Consider the following 26,275-nt stretch of genomic DNA (forward strand, 5'->3'; position numbering starts at 1 on the left):
TCTATGTGCGTTAACGGCTTGCAACAAATCTGCAGCGTTATGCGCAACAATCTTACACTGTATTTGCCCCTGGGCCCTGCTGATCTGTTCTAGAGAACCAATATTGTAACATGAGGTCATACTGCAACAGCGTACCACACGTATTAATAAAAAGTCGCTTTCTGTCTTTGAATGTACTATACCACTATTATACGTACATTTGCGCACCAGGTTTGAGGTGTAAATGTACATTTCGGTGTACAAGGGTATGTACGAGGTGTAAATGTCCCGGAAAACTGAGGACATATCAGACATCAGTACTTTTGAGACAGCACACAAATTGATATTTGACCATCTGACCTTGTGTCCCATCTAAATAACTCATCTCACCCTGGAATATGACCCCTGGCATCTGGGTGAGCCTAAGTATATTTCTGCAGCGCTAAATGTAATTAGCAACCTTCTCCCAACTTAAGGGCACACTTATACTGGGACCTCTTAAGCACGTCTTTGGACCACCTTATTAAGACCGTTACTGACTGAGGCACTAATGGAGTAGAGTGAAGTTGCTCATTTCTCCACAGATTTTACATTATTGGTTCTATACAGCAACTTCTCAGATCTCTTTCAAATGGTTTAAACTAAAAACATTCGCTTGTCCTCCCACTAGGCCCATATGGGGCAGAACTAATAATAGTAATAAGAGCATCAAGGACCAGCGTCATAACTTAAATTGTGTTGAAGGTTTGTTCTTGGGGGTGTGGTAGCGCAGTGGGTTTGGCCTGGTTGTACTCTTTGGTGGGTCTGGGGTTTGAGTCCCGCTTGGGGTGCCTTGTGATAGACCGGCATCGCGTCCTGGGTGTGTCCCCTCCCCCTCCAGCCTTATGCCCTGTGTTGCCGGGTTAGGCTCTGGCTTCCTGTGACCGTGCTTGGGACAAGTGGTTTCAGCAAGTGTATGTGTGCTTATGCAGATAACAAATCAAACCAGAATGTCAATATATGCTTAACACAGTCATTAAAAAGAGTATCAGCAGTGTGTTTGGGACAATACCATCCTGAAACACCCCCAACCTGTACACGCTACATATGAGTTCACACTGTACCTTCTGTCCCTCAGGCCTCAGAACCACTCACACTTAATCTTGTGTAAGTAATTATTCTGCACGGTAGGGCTTTTCATTCTTTCCACCGTTCCTGTGAAGCAAATCACGAGCCTTCTCTCTCCCCGCTATCTTCCACCCCCGATGACACGGCCGGCTCCGCGGCCGAGTCCGCCTCCACGTGCAGCTAGGGGTTTACAGAATGAGACGGAGTGGCCATTCACCTTTTTGTGAGCGCTTTCTTGCTGAGCTCTGCTCACTGGAGCGGACCGGGCCTCACGTGGCATTTCGGTCATCGTGCGCCAGTGACTTAACCCCCTCGCCATAACTCCCTCGCTGAAGCATCTATCCTAAAACACAGACACATTGGTTTTGCTTCAAATACCTGCAGTGTCTTTTACGGCAGAATAAAACTCAGAGAGAAAAGTTTGTTCCAGTAGCGCGCTAGGAGTTCCCACGAAAAGATGCGTCGATGAGGTGAAACCAGATCTCCGGAACGTCAGCGTGTGGCAGATGGAGAACTACTGTGTGCATGGGGAATGGGGCTGAGCTCCATCAGTGGGTGCTGCTTGCTTCACTGTGCCTTCTCACATTGTCTGCTACGTTCTTTTTCCTTTTTTTTTTTGAATGCGGCGTTATATAAGGAGGCCTTTCCACAGTAAAGGGATCATCCTCTCTTTTCTCCAGTGCTTTGATCTCCCACTCTACATTCCACATACGAGGCTTCTCACCCTGATGGAAGGCTCCCGGGAGGCTTTGTTTACTGCTGCACCCCCCAAATGTGGGGTTTGGATTTGCAAAAAGCAACCTGTATTCCAAAAATATCTGGGCTATTTTAGAGCAGCGCAGTTCTGACTGGATAATTTAGAATATAAATAATAACACCGAACGGTAAATAGATCCCTAGACATTGTTTCTGTGGTTTGTGATGTACCACAGTGAGGAGCAGTTGAATCTTGTGTGCTTGGTTATTGGGATGTAGTGGCAACACTGTAAGGAATAGCACTGAACAAAGATGACACACAGTGCCTCCACGATTTTTTGTGACCGCAGATTCAGTGTTGTGTTGGGGGTATTCCAGTGGTAGCGAATCCAGAGTCATTGTGTGCGTTTTGGTGGGGAAACCTCACCGAGTCAGCAGCAGCAGCAGCAGCAGCAGATCACGTGATGCTGTTGCTATGGCGTTCCAGTGTTCCTGGAGAGAGCTGCATCGATGGGGAGAGATGCAATTATTCTCAGCTGTCCACCAGAGAAAATAGCAGACTCCCCAAAAACACAGGGACCCCTTCCGCTATAAATAGCCGGACGAAATCTCTCAGTTGGGAATCCACATAATGAACAGGCACCGATTCCAGATCTTAGCCTGTAACAAGCATGAAAGTACAGAGGGAATGAAAGGACAAACCCACGCATCTAATGGACACGAGAAAGTACAAGATGCAGATTTTTCCACTTCTGTGTTAGTCACGATTTGGCAAGCTTTATCTTTATTAAAAAAAGAAAAAAAAAAATCAAAAATGCAATAAAATGATGAAGCATCAGCAAAGCTATATAATGATTTCTTTTCAATTACAAGCAGGAAAAAAATTTCTGTACATATAAAGGGGGTTGCCATTGTGGGTCAGTGAAGGGAAAGGGGGATCCTGAGCTTGCCTTACATAAGTAAGTAGGGGGACTTCCTCCATTATCCATCACATCGTCCTTTGCGGTTCACGCATAGCTGTGGCTGGCAGGCTGGCGGGGGATGGGAGAGCTGCAGCATAGCGCTTGTTAGAACGAGGCTAATCCAGGCGAGGAAGCCCCCCCTTCTGCCAGCGGAGACGCGCGGACTCCCTCCCTCCCTCTCTCTCTCTCTCTCTCTCAGTCCTTCTCCAACCGTCGCTCCTGCTTCGATTCCCAGCTCCTTCGTCTTCACCGGCCCTCTCGCTGCAGCACGGCCCTGCCGCGGACATGGATGGCAGCAGGGAGCTGAATGCGTACGGCTGCTTTGCGCGCCACTGATCTTTGGAGCGGACAGGAGCGGAGGAAGGGGGGGGTGGCAGTGTAACGCAAGGAATTCCATCCACGGGATCTCGTCCTCTGCTTTTTGTTCCTGCAAGGAGAGCTGCAGGCTTTTGCTACAACGGGGTCCAAAATGCCTGAGGCAAACTACCTGCTCTCGGTGTCCTGGGGTTACATTAAGGTGTGTACAGCAGGGTCTTCGTGCACGATGGAGAGGACCTGGTGTCGCAATTGGGCTGCAGTGCTGCTACGGGGGCGTCCGTACAGTAGGGGCTGCAGGATGCGGTTTACTGTACGTTTGCACTGCAGAAGCTCCATCTTGAGCTCATTTGCAATGACTCTGTGATTGCAGCTCTACAGATGCTCTTCGGGGGCATCTATGCCAAGCGTAGACATCTCCCTTTTCTTACATGACTTACCCTTGTCAATGATGTTCCAGGGTAATGTGAGATACTCGTTTAGGACCTGTGACATGAGACTAACTGTAAATAAGTTTTGCGTGCATTGTTAGTGTCTGTCTGCATGTAATTTATACTGAGTGTGTTATTCACGCACGTAGGTAAATGAAGACAACTGTACATGTATTGTATGTAACAGTCCTGAGCTGGATATGATTTGGACTCAGGTCACTTAAAGCCCTTCAGCTACAGCAGAAGTGCAGTTACCAGTAATTTAAAGACTACAAGAATTATTTCTGTTATTACTTTTGGGGTCAAGGGGACTCCATAATTGTACAATGGCTGACGTTGTGCTTTTTTTTGTCATATTTTCCAGTTCAAAAGAATGCTGAACCGGGAGCTGACGCATCTGTCGGAGATGAGCCGCTCCGGCAACCAGGTGTCCGAGTTCATCTCCAACACCTTCCTCGGTAACTACGCCTGGGGGCCGGGTGGCTGGGAGCTGAGCGAGCCTCAGACTGCCGTACACCAGTGTTTTCATAGCTGTAGTGGGCCCTGGGTTGCTGCCCCTTACCGGGAGCAAATATGCCCATTGAAGGAACTTCCTCGCTATGCAAGCATCCTTCCCAAGTTCTTCTTTTTCCTTGTCGGTTCCAGTCTTGATGTGCTTTCACACAGGACAGGAAATGGTAGATTGTGCCACTGCAGTGTGTGCCCAGAAGCTCAAGAAAAAAAAATGTGGTTCATTGGTCTCTTCTTTACATTTGTATTACCTTTACATTACTTATAAAAAAAAAAAAAAACATTCTCTTTAGGCTTATTGATCTCGGTGTATGTATGCCTTTGTTAGAATTGGAATTTTGTGGTAGTTATTGAGTGGTGCATTTACAGTGAGTCTGGTGAAATACACTTTGCCTGCTGTGTTGACCCAGGACAAGTGTAGCTTTAGGGGATGGGGAAAAAACCGATTCAGTCTTTTGGTTGTACCAACGGCGTCTTGGTTGGGTCAAATCAGTCTCTCCCCTGTATCAGTGGCTGCGCACTTCATGCATCATGTTATCTGCCTGGTGACTGACAGCTCAGTGAGCTGGATACCTCCACCCCCTACTCTCACTTTTATCCCTCCGCCATTAGTCATCTTACTGGTGAATCTGTCTGCCAGGGCTTCCTGCACATTGTCGTGACTAGGTGTGAGAGAACCTGTGGCGCATCATCCTGTGGGGAGATGGAGAACTTGGTGAGGTCTGGTGGTGAGCTCCACAGAGACCGCATCTGCGCCAGGGCTTTAGTCCGCTCGCATCTGGTTGCGGAGCTCCTCTCCTCTGCAGAACTCGAGAAAGGGGCTGGGGGGGGGAGAGGCTGGTGATGGCGCATGCGCACACAGAGAGCCTGGGGGTGCTCATGGTTTTATTCATTAAACCACACAAGCGCCGTGATTCCCCTTGTGGGAATCCAGTCACATGCATTCTGTGACTTGCACGCGGCTCACACTAGGCAGTCGCAGGTTGCCCGTTTTCCATGTTCCTGCTTTAGCAAGTCGCTGCCTGCTAAGGCGACAGATGGGTGCCTTTTCCCCTGTCCAGGGAAGAAATACCTAGCCATGGAGATGCTCAGTGTCTGACTACAGGGGCATCACTTACTCTCCCTATTGTTTTGTGATAACATGATGTAAAAATGTGTTTGTTTAAAATACTGGTTTTGTCTAGACTGCTCAGTTCCAAAGGGGCTAGGTCATAAAGTTTTCACCTTTGGCATGAGACATAACTTAGTATCTCCTTGACAACAGGTCTTTGTTCTGTGTTACTCCGTTTTCACTAAGCTATGGACACATTAATGCCTTTTAAAGAGGCCCACCCTGACACTAGTGCTATGCACCCCCACATGATGTAGGCAGAGGAAATTCAGCAGCCATTTTCAGGAGCACAACAGTTCCGTCTGCATCTGGGTCATGGAAGACAAGTGAGAAAATCAGGTTAATAATTCAGGAGTCAGGAGTGCGGTAGATGGGTGGGATGCATGCCCAAGGGACAGGACACTCTACCGGGACGCACGTGTGGAAAGGCACAACACTGGTCACACCATGTTGCGTTGCATACCGCGGTGATCACACACTCCCTACTTGACATGACGTGGAGCATTTCTCTATAATTGTTGCTGCAATACAACTGAAAGACCAAGAACACATCCTTATTCCCTCACAGATACCAAGGTCCACTAGAGATAATTGTAACAGCTAGCCCACTTCCCCATCCCAAACTCTGCTCTGAGATCTGTCTTTACTGCCACGGTGCCGCGCGCTATAGCGGTGATGCTTTCACTGACGGGGGGATAAAAATGCCCATTACCTGAATTACGGTAGAGATAATGGAGTAACCCTGCGGAGGGACTTTTGTACTAGACATTTTAACCAGGGCTTGAAGAATGGACTCATTGCAGAAAGCGCGTGCATCTCAGCCGCAGCTGTGTCACGACGGACACAGATTCGCACCATATTGTTCCCAGAGAAACATACTTTTCAGATGCAACGGCCAACTAGTGAATGGGAGTTTCAATGGCTGACGTCATACATGAAACCTAATGCAGCCTGAAATCTTGCAGTGTACTGAAGACACCATTGTTCATACATAAGGACTTGCTTTTATTGAGAAGTAGAAGAGCGCTCCATGACTGTACTTGCTGAGTGAAGAATTATTTTCTCAGTTGCGCTTGTGCAGGTGTAGGCTGTTATGGTTTTTATCCAGCGACAAATCATTGACGTCACTTAGGGAAATGGGAGATGAAAAATCTGATTTTAAAACAAAAGGCCCTTGTTTCCTGGTGTATGTAACAATAACAAGGAGGAGGCTGAACTCCCTAATGTGATACGCTATTTATTAAATTTTTTTGCACTCAATCCACTGAACAGCTTTAGAGAGGAAGGCAGGCTTTGTTAGGTGCAAGAAAATAAAGGTCAGTTATCATTGTTGGTCGACTGCGGAAGGGTCACAGCACAGTCAAAATTTGAACTTCATGCGTCATTTGGAGTTAACAAATGCCCAGACACCGTGGCTAGTTGGCACTCTGAGACATTGTTTACAGTTCACAGGATTTGATAAATGTGCTTTTTCAATGAAGTACATAACTCAATGGCCATGTCTGCTCACTCCAACAGACAAGCAGAATGACGTGGAAATCCCATCCCCTACGCCCAAGACCCGGGAGAAGAAGAAGAAGCAGCAGCTGATGACGCAGATCAGCGGGGTCAAGAAGGTGACACATGGACCGAACCTCTCCAACTGCAGTGTCTACCGCTTTGGGGTCAAGACTGATAAAGAGGACCTCCTCTCCAAGGTGGGAACTTGCCACCTTCAGCTCCTCCGAGTGTAACTGTGCCGGAGTCACCGTATAGGTTTTTCAAACCCAAGACTTCAAACCCTCTCTCCTGTCTTTTGCAGGAGCTGGAGGACCTCAACAAGTGGGGCCTCAACATTTTTACTGTGTCCGAATATTCCCAGAGCAGACCGCTAACCTGCATCATGTATGCCATATTTCAGGTAAGCAAACTGTTCATTTCAGTTCCAATAATGGAATGTATTCCCATTCCAAAATAAATATATTCAGTCAAACACATTTTCCCTAATTTCACTTACATGCTAAGTCAGTATTTACCAGTTTCTTAATGCATATTATTTTTTAATTTTGCAGTTCCTCTAATTAATTGCATTTCAACTCTCAGGAAAGAGACTTGTTGAAGACGTTCAAGATACCTGCAGACACGTTTGTGACGTACATGATGACGTTAGAGGACCACTACCACGCAGACGTGGGCTACCACAACAGCCTGCATGCTGCTGATGTGGCTCAGTCCACCCACATTTTACTGTCTACACCTGCTCTGGATGTAAGCACATCTCACCATATGTAGCCTTCACCCTTATTACAATGTACAGCATATGTTTTATTGCTAGATATCATTCAGTTTCGCCAACCTTGCCTTTTAGTGCTGTGTTCATAAAAAGTGCACTCTGTATGGGCAGGTTTTCTAAGCCATATACCTAGTATGTTTATTCATCTGGACATGACACTTTCTAAGCATTGCAGTTCTGTAAAATATAGCATTCACCATCCACTCTGTGTCCTAATAGTGTTTATAAGCACCATTAGAAACATAAAACATTTTTTCATTCTACCTTCTGCAACTGCAGGCTGTATTTTCTGACCTTGAGATCCTTGCTGCAATATTTGCTGCTGCAATTCATGACGTGGACCACCCTGGAGTCTCTAACCAGTTTTTAATCAACACCAGTGAGTGTCCTCTTGACTCCCACCCCTGTCGACAGTTGCCTTTCTCATGCATTCCTCAGCCCCAGTGTGTTCATTTGCACCTAAATAAGAGGTGTTACCTCCCCTGGGCTGGCTATGCTGGAGGCCCTCACCAGGCTGCTCTTTGTTTTCAGACTCTGAGCTGGCCCTCATGTACAACGATGAGTCAGTACTGGAGAACCACCACCTTGCTGTAGGCTTCAAGCTGCTGCAAGAGGAGAACTGTGACATCTTCCAGAACCTGAGCAAAAAGCAGCGTCAGTCCCTCAGGAAGATGGTCATTGACATGGTACGTGACTTGTTCACCTGGTTTATATCCCTATTAACCACAGCCAGTGTTGAGAGTGGCTATCCCTTAGCCAAGGCCCTGGTTAATAAGCATTTCTGTGACCTCCCAGGTGCTGGCAACTGACATGTCCAAGCACATGAGCCTGCTTGCAGATCTGAAGACCATGGTAGAGACTAAGAAGGTGACAAGTTCTGGAGTGTTGTTACTGGACAACTACACAGACAGGATACAGGTACAGCCTGATTCTATTGCCTTTCATTTAGGAACAGTAAGGGGGACCATCTTCAGGTGCCACCTGGCCTTTCTCATTAATCTTATTGTTACCTGCTTTGGGCAACCATCAGGTTCTCCGCAACATGGTACACTGTGCAGACCTCAGCAACCCCACCAAGTCTCTGGAGCTGTACCGGCAGTGGACGGATCGTATCATGGAGGAGTTCTTCCACCAGGGAGACAAGGAGCGCGAGAGGGGCATGGAGATTAGCCCCATGTGCGACAAGCACACTGCTTCTGTGGAGAAATCCCAGGTAAACATCTCTCTTTATACAGCTGTACGTTGGGGTGTATCATCCCTCCTTAGTCGAAAGAAAATTAATGAGCGATTCAAACGAATGTGTTCCAGAGTGCTGAGGAATGTGCTCGTGTTGGCTTTGCAGGTGGGCTTCATAGACTACATCGTGCATCCACTGTGGGAGACGTGGGCGGATCTGGTGCACCCGGATGCACAGGACATTCTGGACACGCTTGAGGACAACAGGAACTGGTACCAGAGTATGATCCCACAGAGCCCGTCTCCACCCTACGAGCCAAGCAAGGACAGCCACGGTGGTGGCGACAAGTTCCAGTTCGAGCTTACATTAGAGGAGGAAGACTCAGAGGGCACGGAGAAGGATGAGCACAGCCAGTGCGATGACAGCACAGGCGAGGCACACTCCCCACTCGACTTCTTCGACAGCCAGGATACCGAGGAGCCCACAGAGCCCACGCACATCGAGATCATCACGCAGGATGCCTCGCCTGTGGACACATAGGCCCCCGTCCTAGAGAAACCACCTCCACAGAGGGGCTTGGCATTCGCAGATTTTTTTTTGTTTTGCCAGGAGAAATCCTGTAGTCCTGCTTAGATTAGCCTCGGGGCTGACTTTTGGCCACAGATGGCCAGGCCTCCAGTGCACCTGCTTTTGGAGCCAGACGTTCAGAGGTTGGATGTTTTTGTCCTAAACGTTGATGGAGCTTTCAGGTAAACGCCGATTTGACTTGCCATGCGAAGACGTGAAGGATTTTGGCCGGCTGGGAACGCACACTGGTCAGGCACCATGGCACAGGCACTACTGAGAGATTTTTGTACCAAGTGACTTTTTTCAACCAAGATGTCATGAACTGCTGAGGAAAAGGTATTTGTAAAGAAAATGGTTTACTTTTTCTGTAACATTTGTCTGAGGACTGTGTGCCTTTTTTACAACTCTCTTTGAATTTTTTTTGTTTTTTATTTATTGAACTCACTTTATATGTAAATCAGACGTCTTTTCTACACAAAGAAGTCATCAGCAGAATCCTTTTGTATCTCAAATGAAGAGAGAATACAGAGTCTTCCTAATAACTGATACTGGGCAATATCAGAACACCGGACTATTCACCATCACAGAAAAACATCCCCATGAGAGACTATTTTTTCCTGTGTACATTAATCACTACATTCAAGTGGGAATGAGGATTTTTCTTCTCTGAATATTTTTGTGTGTAGTATACAAAGTACGTTCAAGACATGCTGCCTGTACATTACATAGTGCTGCAAATTACTGACTCGTTTCATTATTTTATCTGTACATATTTTAATGAAGAAAACAATCTTCTCCTCATGGTCCCTCATCTTGCCTATAATAATTCCAGCATTCAAATCTTGATGATGAAGGAACTCAAGATTATAAAAAGTGGAAGCTAAAAGCTTGGCTGGGTAATTTCAGTCATTTCAGTAAAAGACCTGGCAGTAACAGGTGACTTTGATTCACATCGAGAATCTGCTGTTTGTTCTGTATAAAGTGGTGCTACATATCGCTCCAATAAGCTCAAGTGATCCCTTTTAACTAGCATTTGTAGTGCGAGTCTTCCCAGATCTCCGTACCTCCAGCTACTGTCAAAGTACAAGAAAATATCGAATTAATGAAAGTGGTAAAATAAATATTTTGGGAAAGGAAGTCGACTGAAAAACATGGCCTTGTACATGATTTGAAAGACAGCGCAGCTCCAAAGCCAAGGCCATTTGTTTCTTTGAACATGTGGACAAATGACCACCTTCTGCATGTGGCACGTTGTCTTGGATTCACACCATCAAGATTTGATTGCCCGACACAGAGCTACACATCTGTGAAGATCAGTGAGACGAGTGAAACCCTGCTAAAACACTACCAAAAATGACCAGTGAGATGGAAGCGTTACGTGTCGGTAATGGGTTGGAATTTTGCGACAGACCTCTTTTTCCCCCTCATGACAGCTTTGTTATGAAATTATTTCACCAAAAATATAAATCACTCCTCTCCTGAGTCTGTTGTCATGCACAGAGGTACTGAAAATACAGTGTAGTGCACTGTCAGCTTAATATAACTTGTCAGTAAGACATGTTGCTTCACAGCTCTAACTGCTTTGTATGCCTATATTTTTAATGACTGAGAGTGTGTTTTGTATGAATGTATGTTTGTTTCAGTCCTGTCCTACTGTCATTGCAACATAAACATCTTAGAGTCCATCCTTCCACTTTGCAACTGAACTCTGCTTTGTCCTTTGCTGTTTATAACAGTGTATTTATTACATTAATTTGTAAATACAATAGTGTTCACTGTAAATTGATTACTATTTATATGCACTAGCATCACCTGCAGCGGGTGGTGCTGATGTGTTAGAAGGCTCTGGGGTTAAGTATTTTTATTCAGTGAAATATTGTTCTGTTTGTTTTTATATGTATCGCACAAAAATTCAATGTCCTGAACAGTTGCTGAAAGAGACATACTCAATCCATGGGTGTTAGGAGAGGGTTGGAAATCTGGTAAGCACCAGTTTAAGATTTGTGTTTTCTGACTTGTAGAGCCACGCGACACGTACCCAAACGTGGAACGCTCAATATAGGAAGCCGGAGGTCAGAAACTCACTTAATTGCCCAACTATTTGAAAACACTTTAAATGTGACATACTGGTGACACAGTGCAATTGCTCTAGCAACTGACGGCCGTTACCATGAAATTTAACAGAGATATCACGAGACCTTCCGTAATTCTCACGCTGATGTTGCGGAACCAGTGGTTTAGCCACCCCAGTTGTCAGTACAACACACGCACACATTCTGAACCACTTGTCCCATCCGGGGTCACAGGGAACCGGAGCCTACCCGGTAACACAGGGCGTAAGGCCAGAGGGGGAGGGGACACACCCAGGACGGGACGCCAGTCCGTCGCAAGGCACCCCAAGCGGGACTCGAACCCCAGACCCACCAGAGAGCAGGACCCGGTCCAACCCACCACGCCCCCTCTTCAGTACAACACTGCATTTGTAAAAGCTTTTGGTCCAAACTGTGTCCGAATGGTTAACCAGAATTAGCCCAATCTGCATGCCCATTGGGTTTGTATGTCTTAATACTGCATTGTTTCAGGTGAATATTTAATGTTTCACACAATGTATGGTATAGTATTGTATATTGTGTTCAATAAAATCTTATACTTTTTCTATGAAGTGATTAAAGAGAAAGCATGAACAGACTTCTGTTGCCTGGGGTTTCTTTTTTAGTCTTTTTTTGTACACGCTAACTATCGGTCACCGCAGAGGTCCAGCAAGGGGACAAGGGGGGGTCTATGGTAAACCATTCCAGAACGGACATGCTACGTTCTTCTGTCTGGCAGGAGTCTGTGCCAAATGTTGGAGCTACGGTACTGGTACAATATTAATAAAGCAATCAGTCAGTCAGTCAGTATGGATTCAAACCCATGACTTTTGGGTCTAAATGCTGCATTTGGACCCAGAAGTCACAGTTTTGAATCTCACCTCCAGCTGTAGTATGCTTGAGCAAGGTACTTACCTTAAATTGCTCCAGTAGAATTACACACTTGTATAAATCGATAATAATTGTAGCTTAACATTGTAAGTCACTTTGGAGAAAAGCATCAGCTAAATGAATAAATGTAACTGTATTTTTATAATTAAACCAGCAAATTAATTGTATTCTTCACACATATCTTAGATTCTGCAGGTGTCAGCAAGTCTACACTCTTTGTGAGCTAAGAGGATGAAAGCATGTCTGCTGTATAGGCAGACCACTGTACATTTTAGCCTGTATGTGCTGCTCCAGTACTGGGGTCACATAGCTTGTTTGAGGCTACAGGAACGCGTCTCGTACCCTGAACCAGCAGACTTCGCAGGATAAGTTTCTGTCCAGGATTATAGTGGCTATGGCTCCCTCCTGGAGTTCAGTTATGGTCATTGTGTATAAATGTTTGTGTGTGGTCCCCCCTGCATCTCAAGGAGTTTGACTTCCTACCAGATCCCACAGCACACGCTGCCTTGATATACGACAGTTTACATGGACGAGCAGCTCTGCATGTATGGGTTTAGCGTTTGGAGGAAGCAGTAGAGGAATTGATCACTTAAAATTCATGCTCAAACCCTGGGGACTCGTCTCCTTCAGAATGCTGTAGCCTCGCTCACCTACCTGCTGCTCCTGTGTTCTGCTGTCTGGATCTAGACATGGATAGGCACCCCCCCCCCCTCCATTCTCAGAGTCCATCCTGGAAGGATGGGGTGCAAGGCAAGGTACACCCTAGATGGGATGCCAGTCCATCACAGGGCAAGCACAGAATTTTACCCCATCTGTGGTGCACAGGGGGAAAAATGCTCTCTAGGAACAGCAGATGGAGCCACTGAGAAAGTACACAGCAGGCTGGTGAAACCCAAGCACAGCCCAGAGGGAACATTGTCATGGCAACACAATGTTGTGTGTGGTACATCCCGCTTGCGTTTTTCACTGCACTGAAATCGTAGTGCTACAAGTCGTGTCAAGTCTAGTGCATTTTACATTTACTCATTCAGCAGACATGTTTTTCCAAAGCGACGTAGTTAGTTTGTTACTTCCCACCATGTGGACCAATGTTCATCACATGAGTAGCTGCATAAAGGTTTATCAGAATATCCACAATACCTTCCTAGTAATTTTTTATTTTTTTTCCAGAGATACATATAAATATTTGCATTACATTACAGGAGCAGCTGCGTAAAGGTTTATCCAGGCATGATCTTAAAAAGTTACAGCGCATGAACATTTACACCTTACATTAACTTAAGAGATCACGGGCGAACTGAGTCTGGACGGCTGGGCAGTTTTTCACTGCAGGGTGTGTTTCTCTCATTATGGCCACTTCCAAAATACACAAAACCTGTGCACGTCCTGTTGGAGCTGTGTGCGTGCCTGCGTGCCTGTGCGCCCGTGTGTGCGCGCATGCAGGCTAGCAAATCAGCGTTCAGCAGGCATTTGTTTTAGGTCAGTGGAGCGCCCCCGGCCTGCCCACAGCACATGTGCCAGCGTGCCGATGTGATGTTACGGTCATGATTCGGAACGGCCTATTGCCCGTTCTCAGGAATGTCACAGTACATCGCGGGAAACACGCATCACTCAACAGTCTTCTCAGCTATGCCTGAGGTGCACCGCAACACGGCGCCACTTGAACCCAGTCCCTGAAAGTGAGACGCGGACATGTCGGTCGACCTGTCATCGGGGACACCATCGGAGCGCGTCCCAGCGGAACTCCAGCGGTTCCTGATGCTGTGGACGAGCAAACAGCTGGCCTCAGCCAACCCAGCTTTGCTGCCAGTCAGAGTGGAGCCTGCGGGAGCCCACACATAAGTCCAGAGGACCTACTGGGCCGCACTCTGTGCGCGCGTGTGTGTGTGTGTGTGTGTGTGTGTGTGTGTGTGTACGTACGACGCACAGCTGGGGCCGTGCTGCCATACGTTTTTAACACAAGCAACACGCCTTGCTTCTCTTTCCTTTCGGATAAAGCACTTAACTCTGTGCACATGTCACTGCCAGTTACAGTAATTCAGTCACACGAATAAATACATACATTTACCCCTTTAGCTGAGTCTTTTCTCCAAAAGAGCAAACAATGTCAAACTACCTACAGTTATTTACCCATTTATACTAATGTTATCCTTTTAGTTTTATTATTAATTATTATTATTATTATTATTATTACCACCAATAATTCATTTAAAGCAACAGTGAACTACAACTTTTTACCACTTTATTCATTTAGCTGATGCTTTTATCCAAAGCAATTTACAATTATTTACCCATTATACAGCTGAGCAATTTACAGTAAGTACCTCGTTCAAGGGTAGTATAACCAGATGAGGGAATCGAACCTGTGGCCTGGTCCAAGGGTAGTAGCTCTAACCATTACACCGCCGGCAGCTGTACCCATTTAATTATACCTGTGTGTGACTTTCTGACTGGAGCAATTTAGGCCGAGTGCCAGGCTCGAGGAGGGTATTGCAGCAGGAGATGGGATTTGAACCCTCAATGTTCCAGTGCAATCATCAATGTGCCCCCCAGTGCTGTGTGTGTGTGAGCCCTGTTCGGCCCCGCTGGTACCAAACTGCAGTTTCTCTGCGCCATTAGTTTGTATCTGTATTGTAGCGTACTGTACCACATAGAACTGTACGCAGTCGAAGCTTTCGTCACTATGACAACCCTAGACCGTGTCACTGGCGCGCGCGGACGCGCCACCACGTGCTTGTCTCCTCCATCGGAATGCGGCGAATGCGGCCGCGCTGGAAACGGTCCCTCGCGAGAGCCCGTTTCCGGGAACGGAAAGGGCGCGAGGGCTCCCGAGAGGCGCGCTTCACAGGGTGCACGCACGCACGCGGGCGGGCGGACGGCTCTCATTCCGAGTGTGACGCGGTATTTAAAAAAAAGTACTGCTGTGAAGGGGGCGCGCGACTGGAGCCCCAGGTGAATATGCGTTTGTTCCCCCCATTTTAAGCTCAATAAATTATATAAAGTTATTAGAACATTCCAAATTCAAATATAATAACACCAAAAAAATTAAACACCACAAGTCAAGACAACCAGTGACATAGCCTTAGGACAATCTAATAATTACAAACAGTAAAAAAAAAAAACAAAAAAAAAACAACATTGCATTGGTTTTACCTTATTTTTGACGGCGTCTGGAAAGCTCTCACACAGGTGGGAATCGTAGTTGAGGGAGTGGAGGCGCGCGCTGCGAACAGCAGTCACTCACTGACTGTCACACGGATCTTTTATACAGTAGTTCCCTAAAACCAAGGTTGTTGAGACGGGGACTAATACAAACAAACAAAACGCGTGCATTTATGTAGCTAGACTAGACTGTAGACAAAATACAACACAGAAAAAAATGTGTGCAGCTGCTGCGCCGGCAGCGTTTTTTTTTTTTCGTCAGTCATTTGTAACGTCCAGACGGACTTTACTTAAGCAAATTAAAGCCGTGTTGTGATGTGATAGCGGTTGGCTTTTTTTTTTTTCTTTAACGAAGCAAAAAACAGGAAAATACCGGTGTTTCAACGTTACCTTTACTGCACTGACTTTGGGTGTGTGTGTGTGTGTGTCGTGTTTGTGCGCCCATGACGTGACGCCAGAGTTAGTACAGGCGGCAGTGGCAATGTGTGTGTTTCAGCTTCGTCCGGCTGTGATAGACACGGACCTGGGGAAGGTGTAAAGTGCACATCTGCTCAGCTCGAATGTGTGCAAACGGGAGCACGACGAAGCCTAGTTAAAGTTTGGTAGGGGGTTCATCCCAGCCTAATAATAATCATGACTACGTTCTTGCTTTGCGTACTGAGAGTCTGAGGACACACTCTCGACTCTAACCACCCTGTGTCACAGAGCACAAATCAACAATTACAATCCCCTTTTGCTCGAAACCTGCGCTGAATTTCAGCCTTAATGTTTACCTCACTAACCGTTTACTAGTGTGCCTTTTTTCAGGTATTTAGGGGGAATGCATCCTGTCTGGAGCAACGTTTTATCGGGTATCCGGTGGCTGCGTTATTGAACTGCCCGCCTGTGTTTGAATGCAAAGTCCAACAGCACAGGGAAAGTTGCGTAGGTGTTCGAGGGAAAGTTTTGGAGTTGCGCGCGCTGCTTCGACGGTGGACCAATGGCGAGTCTCCTGCCCAGAATAGTTTGCCGCTCGAAAAACTGCTGGTGCTCTTCGAGAAGGACGTTTCCCCTTCGGCGCTCTGTGGTGAGAATGTGAACGGGAGACCCGTTCCGCATACGATGTAACGGCGCTTCTCTGATCATGTCTTTCGCTTGTGGAGAGGAATTAACCTGCAGCATTTTGACTCGGCGGGAAGGAATTGTGAAAACTGCATTATGACACTCGACTGCATTAGTGACTAACAGGTATTACTGTCTAGAACGTTCCACGGAGAGGGAGACCTGCAGGCGGCCCTCTGTGCCTTCATACAGGGAGACTGCTTCCTGGACCCAGTTTAGCTGCGAGAGGAGGCCGAAGGGACTTCCTCGTTTTTTTCGAATTGGCCGTGATTATCAGCGCATCTCTGGCAGAAGATGTAGTGATGACAGCTTTGTTTGTGAAATGCTAATGCGTCAGAAGGTTCCAAGTTGGTACCTTACTCTCTTTGGACAGGCAGACAGACAAGTCCCTACATCACACATCACATCACTGGAGCAGAGGTACCATAGTGGGGAATGAGATGGAAGCTTCTGCCTTGCATTTGAAGGACCAGGGTTTGATTCCCAGCCCCTTCTGTAGTACCCTTGATTATGTACCTACTAAAAAATGATCCAGCTCTATAAATGGGTAAATAATCGTAAGTACCTTTGTGTACAGACTTAACATTGCAAAGAGTAAATGGGTATCGAAGTCAAAGTGGCTTTACTGTCATTTCAACCGTATACACCTGGTACAGTGTACAGTGAAACGAAATAACATTCCTCCAGGACTATGGTGCTACATAAAACAGAACACAAAGCTACCTACAAAAAACGATGAACACAGTAAAAAAACAAAATACACACACACACATTTTCAGAACCGCTTGTCCCATAGGGGGTCGCGGGGAACCGGAGCCAACCCGGTAACACAGGGCGTAAGGCCGGAGGGGGAAGGGGACACACCCAGGACGGGACGCCAGTCCGTCCCAAGGCACCCCAAGCGGGACTCGAACCCCAGACCCACCGGAGAGCAGGACTGTGGTCCAACCCACTGTGCCACCGCACCCCCCAAAAACAAAATATATTACAGTATTAATGCTATAGATTAAAACATGCTAATTAGCAGCAAAAAAAAATACAGTTGGTCAGTACAGTGAAGAACAGTGCAAAAAATTGCAAAGGGAGTGGAAGGAGACGATGGACGGGAGCATCACACAAATGAAGCATGTTTGAACTGAGAGATGAGACAGCACAGTGATTTGTATGCGGTCGCTCCCCTTGAATGTAAAAAAAAAAAAAATACCCCCGTAGTTTATTTTTGAGTTCTCACCTCAGTTATGTACATAATGTTTGTATCTTAAATGATAACATAATTTTGCTCTATGTCCATGGTATGTATTACCAGTATATTGTCAACAGTAGCTGCCGATGAGAATAATATGGCACAAATGTGTAACGATTATTTCTATTAGCTATGAGCAATATTGGAAATTCTTAATGGTTGATAGCTGCTTTAACATTTTGGACTTTTCTTCAACTTTGAAAAGTTAGACTTGAAAGACATCTCCGAAGAGTTGCCGAGAAGTGTGTAATCACAGTCTGTGTGCAGGAACACACACGCACTTGTGTAAATGTAGCAGCTGTTAAAAGTTTATGCACTTTTATAGATGAAAGGACACCAAGAGTCAGTCTATGAAAGATCACAGCTGAGGAAATAAACCAGAGGAAGCACAGCCTTTTGTGCTTCATCTTAAAAATAGCAGAGGTTTCTAATGCCCTGCTGCCTTCTTATTTTTATGCATTTGACAGAATTTTTAAAAGAAGTTATAATCTTAAATGTGTGTTTTAAACTTTATTTTTTTGTGTGGACTTAAGTTAAATAACCTGAGGAGAAAATACCCATTATATAAAAACTTATTTACAGTAATTTGCCTTGAATGTACAGTCTGGGAAATAGCAAGATTTGTCTTAATTAAAAGAACACATATGAAGAACACTAAGAAAAGTGTCAGCTAAATGGATTAATAATAATAATCTTGTGTAACTTTTTGTGACTGTGTGGCTTTTTTCTTTTTTTAAAATTTTTAAGCTTTGTTTTGACTGGGTGTTGTGTAAATGCAGCCGATCGTCATCCATCGATTATTGTGAGCAAAGTGCAAGACTGAAATCCAGTGTAGTAGGACTGAAATTTGCATAATGTGGTACTGGTGTCAGAATAGCAGAGCAAATGGACAGCGGTGCCACAAACAAGGACACAAACTTGTAAACAAGGTCATTGATCTTCTGTGGAGCCGACCAGTCCTGCAGCAGGAGCGCTTCAGCCCGCGGTCCCTTCTGCTGTCACTTCAGGCCATTAGGGCAACCCCGTGAGTTCCTGCAAAGGTACGCAGAATATGCCACGCTGTCTTTTTCAGGTAACCGTTGTGTTCCCTCGTAGCGTAGAGTTATTCTGTTGTATTATGTGGTAAACATTTTGCGGAACAAAATAGCACTAACAGTCCTGTAACCAAAATGTTAAATGTTTTCTAAGTACTTTATACAATCGTTGGCAGGCGTCTTCAGCAGTTTCTAAGCTCTGTCTGCCTTTAAGTTTTTGGCACCTTATTGTTTATGTTGTTGTGGATTTGTATGTACGCATATAAAATACAGCTTTAACTCAGAGAAGTGCAGTCAGTGAAGTAGTGTGGGAACATGGTCACAACAGCCGGTAGTGTGTCACAATAAACGGTGTGGACATTTTGCTGTCATACGTGTTGTGTGGCATCTTGCTCTGGTTTTAGGGCTCGTGCGATTCAAATTCTCCGTGGGACCAGTTTTCGAATCTGATGAGCAAATGCTGTGTCAGCTGGTTTAAGCACTTAAAAAGAAGGGTCAGACAGGCGCTTTACTGTAAGCAATCATGACGTCCTTTGTCTTGTCTGTCAGTATGTGCTCTTTATTTGCTCGTCTCTTGGAACAACAGTCAATTTGCGGCCCTCATAAAGTATCCAGTGATACTGTAATAGATTTACAGGACTGATAGAGTGGTGCTTTTATCAGAGAGCCTACGTTGTGTTTCATACAGAGACCCGAGCTTGTCTGCGGGCAGACTCATGAAGGCCTGGGGTTAATTACCGTGTTTGTGTTCCTCAGTTAGGCATATGCTGTTCCGGGTGTTTACTCTTATTAATTCCCACTTCTGTCTTATGTTGGCTCTGTCCTAAGACAAGTGCACACATACTCAGCCCAGCATGAGTTTGTTTGGGGCAAACCTCTACTGTGCAAACAAACCTTTCCCGTTAAACACAGGGAAGTTTTGTAGCTGTAAGGAAGTTTCATGCTGCCGGCGAAGGCTGTTAGAAATGCTGTGGGAAGTATATTCCACTTTTCCATTTTTGTGCATTTGATAAGGAAATTGGGGGGGAAAAAATCTTTGTAGTCAACGTGTAGCAGATTTGCCCTCTATTATCCCTTCCATCATTCGAGAAGGCTCTCGAAAGCCCTGTCTTTGGGGCTCCCCTCCATCCTTCTCAACACTCCAAAACCGTGTGTAGTATCGGTAGTGACCGTGTGTTTCTCGGTTCTTCGGACAGCTTTGAGAAAAGTACTTGCCCAGTGCGTAAATGTAAATGTAGTGTTGGCATTTACTGTCCTGTTATTGTGAAAAGATGCATACATCTGTTATGCAGTGTAGAAGACGAACTATATTCTCTTTACTAAATTCTAATAGACTGAAATATGTATTCATGTTTCTATTTTTAAGCAGTTTACAAGTAAATGTCCTGAATTATTTGTAACTATTTTTTAAAAAGAATGCAAGGATTGTTATATAATGTTAAGCATTTGTTAGTACAATTAGAAGTTCGCTTCATGATAGCGTATTTTAAGTAAAATATCTGCACATCAAAAATGTTTTACATAACATTTGTTTCAACCATCTTGGTCCTAAAATATAGAAATTTTTTCTGAGAAAAGTTACATTTTCTGATATTTGTACCTTTATGCTGGAATCATTGTCATCAACATAGTAAAATCAACATTTTCCTTTAGTGTCACATGAATGCATAACAGATTTCATATTATGGTACAGTACACACATTGTCAGGCTTTGAAATCGTGGTGTTAGATTCATAGCTCACTGGTGTCCTCTGTTGGGTATTTTTAAGAAGAGCAAGTGATACGGTCCACTCATTATTTAATGTGATTTGCCTCAGTTACATCTTACCAGAGTTGAGCAATAAGCACATAAAATATGAAGTGTTTTAGTGCATTTATTATGTGCTTAATTAGTTGCGACATGTGAAATGTTTTTCTGTTACACTTAGATTACATTTTCTGTGCTTAGATTGTTCAGTTAGACTTTTGACTTATACAGTATGTTGCTATTTTTAGAGTTGTCAGATAAACATGATTGATGGTTTTAGGGTTTTTGCTTTAATTCTACCACTTATCAGGATTAAAAGGAAAAATATGGGCAAAAAATAACTTGGAAAACTTGTGATCTAATTGTTGACATATACTGATGTGGGATACCTAGCCTTGTCTTAATTACCATAACATTAAGTAATTAAGCATAACTAGTCAACACTCTAGAAAACCTTTGGATTTCCCTCCAATTTAGCTTTTCAGACAAATCCTCGATTCCCACCTGGGTAATATTAGGGCATGGACTAAGTGCTTCATTAAGCACCTCTGCCAAACTGATGGCCCACTTGCTGGACTGCAGGCTAGACATGTAGCCTATGTTGGAGATGTCTGACTGCTCTGACTGCTGGCACCTGACGGCTCCCAGGGCGATACTGCTGTAGTGGAGAGCCAAGAAAGTGTGGTCAGCTCAGTGCCTGCCTACAGAGAAACGGTGCCAGTTATTTCTCACACAGCGTAATTACACCTTATTACATAACGGTGGTCTGGAGTGGAGGGCCCAGCCAGCAGTGTGATCTCCTTTTGCTGGCAGTTACCCAGTAAAGCACCACCACCATTCACATACTTTTATTGTGTTATATATTTTCAACTGCATCTGCTTTGCTTTCTGATGGAAAGAAGGCACTTGGCAGAGATATTATTAGCTTTCAGCTGAAGACTTTGTCCAAGGCAACTTAAAATATTTTATGAGACGTGCTAGTCACATAATTCTGGAGGGTACCACTATTACTGATTTTTGGCTTGGATTCTGAACATTTTTTGTCCGAGATATTTTGGGTGGAGTAGTGTTAGTTTATGTAGACTGCGGTTCATATCAATGGATTTCTTTGTCTTTTTGTGACAAAATTTCGTCAAGTTGTGATTTGTTCTTCAGCTTTATACATGCACCACTTTGCGTGACTCCTGTGGCGTAATTAATGTTGTTGGTCACAACATGGTAATAAACATGGCAGTGCAGTTGTGCACCAGAGAGACGAGTCATGCATTCGGCTGAAACGTAGCCCTACTTTCTTTGACCTGTGGAAGTAAGAAGAAGCAGAGCTGTGTCCTTCACAGGCACCAATTAGCTCAGAACGCTGTGAATAATGAATTGACTGCGATAATGAGGACAACCTGATTTGCATACCTGAAACCCCAATACAGCATCTTTCCACTCATTCATCTGGTGTGAAAACAGACTGGTTGGGGGATGGGATCCAAGTTTGTACTTTTCCCTCTGTTCAAAGGACCCAAGTTTACATCCCTGCTCCTGCCGTAGTACCCTTGAGCAGGTTCTCACCCTTATCCAGATAAATAATTGTAGCTCCGTTGACAACCCTAACACTGTAATTTGGCGAAAGAAATGAAAAGTCAGCTAACCAAATCAGTGAATAAATTACAATGCACCAGATTGTGACTGGCTGCGAATTCTAAACCTTCCTGCTTACCTTTACTTACAAGCTCAGATCTATTGCTCTGTGTGGTTTCCAGTATGTTCTTTCTGCTCTTTCACCGCTTTCTGGTGCTGAGCTATGTGGCCTAGTCCTGCACCTCTCCCTTCTTGGAGTCTTGCTGTATTCCCAGTGATGTGTACCAGTCTGTGCGACATGTGCTTTTCCCTGCTCCCTTCCTCAATTCCCTGCTCTGTGTACAGCAGCATTTCTTACAGCCTTGCTGTATTTCTTCTCCTTGCTTCTTGTTCCATCCCAGGTTCCCTTTCTCCGTTCCCTGCTTTGTGCACCCTGATGCTGTGGGTTCTCAACCCCGTCTTCTGCTCTAACGCCCTTATGCTTTGACAAGCTTCAGCGCACTGCTCTGTCACCAATGCCTTTGCCCTCCATTGAGCACATATACCAGACCACTCCATCAGGGAGCAGCAGAGTCACCTTCAGATGCAGTTCCCGGCATGATTTCTTCCACATTGCTGTATCTCTGCATATCCTGTGTGTGTGCGTGCCTTTGCAAGAGGAGAGGGAGTCAGCGTTCCCGTTCCCTTCCTCTCTCTCTCTACCTGCAGGCTCCCTGTCACTGGTGCGCTTTGGCCGTGCTGCTCCTCTGCTTGTCTCTGCTGCTCACGATTGCCTGAGATGAGCTCCACTCCATGGATTTAGCTGTAAATGGCGGAGGAGCTGTGCACTGGCTGGTTTCGCATTGTTGCAGGTAAGAGGGGTAATTTTGCATTGTTTCGGTCAGTTTGCCATACCTGTGCTGTCCGTGTGCTTGCCTGCACCATTTCAATGTCACAGCAGCACATCTCTATTCCTCCCAGGATACTGGAGTAAAGTGCTGCAGTGGCTGATCATTTTTCACTCAAAAGGAAGGTAACACAATATCAAGAGATGAGACAAATCTTATCTTCTTCCTTCCATGTGCACACAGTGTTATAGAGGTGGTAAAGCTGGGCACGATGCTAGTCTTTTTCTGTGCATGTGTGTGCAGGCTATTTTGTCTGCAGCTCAGTGCGGTACTGTGAAAATGCTGCACTGGAGATGGGCCTTCTGTGGGCTCACACATCTACATTTCCCTGCAACCTGCTTTTCCTTTCTCTGCCATGAGCTCGTTGCACTGGTGTGTGAGCAGAGCTCCACCTGTTGGCTGTTTTGTCGAACTGCAAGTGTTCTGTACTGCCATAGAATTTCAGCAGTTTGTTTGTTTCTTGGTGTTTGTTTACACCGTGTGTATGTGTGGTGTGTGTGTGTGTGTGTGTGTGTATTTCACACACGCGCCTTTTAGATTTGCGAACATCACTGGTGAACTGTAATAGAATTGTTGGAAATGTGATTAATTATAAATTGCTCAACCAATAAGTGGCAGTCAAATATGAATTTATTTTAGGAATTCCTTCATATGAGTGCATTCATTTTTGGGAGTATAATTTCCTTTTTTTTTTCTGGTGGATTTTAAATACAAAATAGGAGTCGCAAATTATTGACAAACATCACCAACGACCAACCGAAACCATATCCATGTAGTGGCATTTTTGGAATCTGCGAAGCTGGCAGTTAATTGTTTTACAGAAATATGTATAAATATGTGTACGTTGAGGAGGAGAAATTTCTACAAGAAAAAGAAAATTACCATAGGTTTCTGTATATCACGGAAGGAAACTCAAGTGTTAACTCAATGCATTAAAATCCATTATATTTATTATAAAATTGTCTGAAACAGTTTACCGAAGCAGTTACTTCTACAAAGCAATTAAGAGCTGCAGTAGAGTAAAAACCAGTTTGCCTTACAACTGTCCACCCCTGTGTTAAACCCTGCTAACCCTAACTCGTAACCATATGAAATGGTTATAATGAACTGTGTATATTGAATGTGAAGCTCAGTATAGTGTTTCTACACTGGAGCAGTAAGTAGAGTGACTAGTTATCGGTCTTGAAATCTGGCTGAAACTGAATGTTAGCTTAGGAAATGTTAATGTACCAGCAGTCTGAAAAATGTTGACCAATGTGCAAGTGCTTGCTGTTTTCGGGGTGAAGATTATCAGTGTGTTCATTGGACAGTGCAGCTTTGCTAAATATACTCAGTTCTTGTTCTTGTAGGTGCTTGGTTACTGTTATAGATACTCACTTTTTTTGTTTGTTTTTTTTTTTTTTTAATGATATCCATCCTGATTCGGAGCCTGATCTCAAAGGTACAGGGCATAAACCAGAGTACAGAGTCATTTTCCTGGAATGTACATTAGAAAATGAACAGCAATTCAGAGTTACCAATTCAACAGATATACGTGTCTTTAGACTTGAGGGAACTGAAGTCCTTGGAGGGAATTCACGCAAACACAAGGAGAAGATGCAAACAATTCCATGTCCAATCATACAGCCCAGGAGCTGTGAGACACCTGTGCTGCCTGCTATGCCATTATACCAGCCCACATAACATGGATATTATATATTCTTTGGGCTCGAATGCTATTTGGGGTTGCTGTGGTGCATGTGTCTATATATAATATATATATGTATGTGTATATGATATATATAGAGAGAATTCGCTTGTCACTAGTACCCTCTTTATCTCTGCTGTAGTGATAATTCCTGTGGTATAAGGTGAATGTGAGATGAGTGTCTTTAATCTGGGGGGTGCAGTGGCGCAGTGGGTTGGACCACAGTCCTGCTTTCCGGTGGGTCTGGGGTTCGAGTCCCGCTTGGGGTGCCTTGCGATGGACTGGCGTCCCGTCCTGGGTATGTCCCCTCCCCCTCCGGCCTTACGCCCTGTGTCACCGGGTAGGCTCCGGTTCCCCGCCACCCCGTATGGGACAAGCGGTTCTGAAAATGTGTGTGTGTGTGTGTGTGTGTGTGTGTGTGTGTGTGTGTGTGTGTCTTTAATCTGATGAGCTGACAGTATGTGAACTGTCTGTACAGTGTATCTTGCCAGAGGGCCTTCCGCTCGCCTCTCAGGGCTGCTTCACTTGCTTTGTTTTTGCGAGACTGCTGAGAAGCATCGTAAAGAAGTGTTGTGCTCTATTGTGTCATTAAACATATTGCAATGTACACCCTCTATATAAATGAGTCAGTTCCATCAGAGAGCCCGGGGTTTACTATGGTTTAGCACAAGGATCCTGTAAGTGCCCCATTATGGCTAATGTTGCGCTGTTAACTACATATTGTGACTGTATTTAAATGTGTTGCAGCAAATGTATCAGATGCTATAAATGAGAATGCTGTAAATGTATTGTTCTGGTGAGAACAGGCAGTGTTCATATTTATTTCTCAAGCAGCCTGTCTACACCATGCTCACCAAGTACAAAAATACTGGAGTTTTTTAAACTCTCTGGATACCATAGTGTTGACACTGTTCGCTTGAGTCATAGAGATTTGTCCTTGCGTACCGTCTTTATTGAGATTTATTTTTGTACTGTAGTCATGGAGATATTTTTTATATATACTTGAGCTATAGCTCTTTGTAGTGTAACCCTGGGGATGCTTTCATGTGCCATGGTAGGCATACTTGATTTCTGTTGCTTTCGTATAAAAGTTGCAAGGATTTTAAAGCAACTCACTAAAATTATTTTGCTTCGTATCACTTTTAAAGGGATTTCACATATGATGTGGTTACTGTAATTTCTATAGTGATACCTTCTGATTTGCCTTTTAGAAAATATATGTATAGGCTTAACGTATGCTTGCAAAATTGGAAATTTGTTTGTATGTGCTTTTACATTAGCTATGAAGCAAGATTATTCCCTTTATTTGTTCAGTTGTAAAACTCCAGCAAAAGAGCGTTAGTTAATATCAAGTCTAAGTTGAATGAATGTCATTGTTACATAATTGCTGAGTGGTTGAAATGTTTGAAACCTAATGCTGTAATACAATTGTATGCATAGCTCTTTTAATTGAAATGAACTCTTTCGGCAGTTTCTCAAGAAGGAAACATATTTGCTAATGTTTTTATTACTGCAGGTATTACACAAGTGACAAAGATGTTTTTAATTTAGATTGAAAATGAAAGTGAGTACCCTGTAATGGACTCCCGTCCTGTCCAAGGTGTTCCCCTACTCAGTCTTGCTCCCGCTGATTCCGAGATAGGCTCCGGACTGCCTCAACTCTGCTTAGGGCAAGTGGTTTTTAAAATTTGATGCATGGATGGAAGATGGAGAGTATTTGGTTTAGCATGTATTGTC

General features: G+C 44.6%; 2 protein-coding genes across 6 annotated transcripts in view; both read left to right on the plus strand.

Moving 5' to 3' along the window:
- The window catches only part of pde4ba (phosphodiesterase 4B, cAMP-specific a), a 111,299-nt gene extending 99,848 nt beyond the window's left edge, over positions 1-11,451 (plus strand). For 4 of the 5 annotated variants that reach the window (XM_018754080.2, XM_018754081.2, XM_018754082.2 and 1 more), the window contains 9 exons: positions 3,855-3,948; positions 6,630-6,808; positions 6,913-7,011; positions 7,194-7,358; positions 7,663-7,762; positions 7,915-8,069; positions 8,179-8,301; positions 8,414-8,596; positions 8,726-11,451. In XM_018754080.2, the coding sequence (XP_018609596.1) occupies positions 3,855-3,948; positions 6,630-6,808; positions 6,913-7,011; positions 7,194-7,358; positions 7,663-7,762; positions 7,915-8,069; positions 8,179-8,301; positions 8,414-8,596; positions 8,726-9,100 (1,473 nt within the window). In that variant the 3' untranslated portion in view covers positions 9,101-11,451. Of the gene's footprint in view, positions 1-892; positions 3,262-3,854; positions 3,949-6,629; positions 6,809-6,912; positions 7,012-7,193; positions 7,359-7,662; positions 7,763-7,914; positions 8,070-8,178; positions 8,302-8,413; positions 8,597-8,725 lie in introns of those variants that run through there. The other variant, XM_018754085.2, reaches the window with a different exon arrangement.
- A 6,901-nt stretch (positions 11,452-18,352) lies between these two features.
- The window catches only part of sgip1a (SH3GL interacting endocytic adaptor 1a), a 54,482-nt gene continuing 46,559 nt past the window's right edge, over positions 18,353-26,275 (plus strand). The window contains exons 1-2 of the mRNA XM_018754136.2: positions 18,353-18,654; positions 22,673-22,815. Of these exons, the coding sequence (XP_018609652.1) occupies positions 22,773-22,815 (43 nt within the window). The 5' untranslated portion in view covers positions 18,353-18,654; positions 22,673-22,772. The remainder of the gene's footprint in view (positions 18,655-22,672; positions 22,816-26,275) is intronic.

The sequence above is a fragment of the Scleropages formosus genome, chromosome 9, assembly GCF_900964775.1.
Source record: "Scleropages formosus chromosome 9, fSclFor1.1, whole genome shotgun sequence".
NCBI classification, from domain to species: Eukaryota; Metazoa; Chordata; class Actinopteri; order Osteoglossiformes; family Osteoglossidae; genus Scleropages; species Scleropages formosus.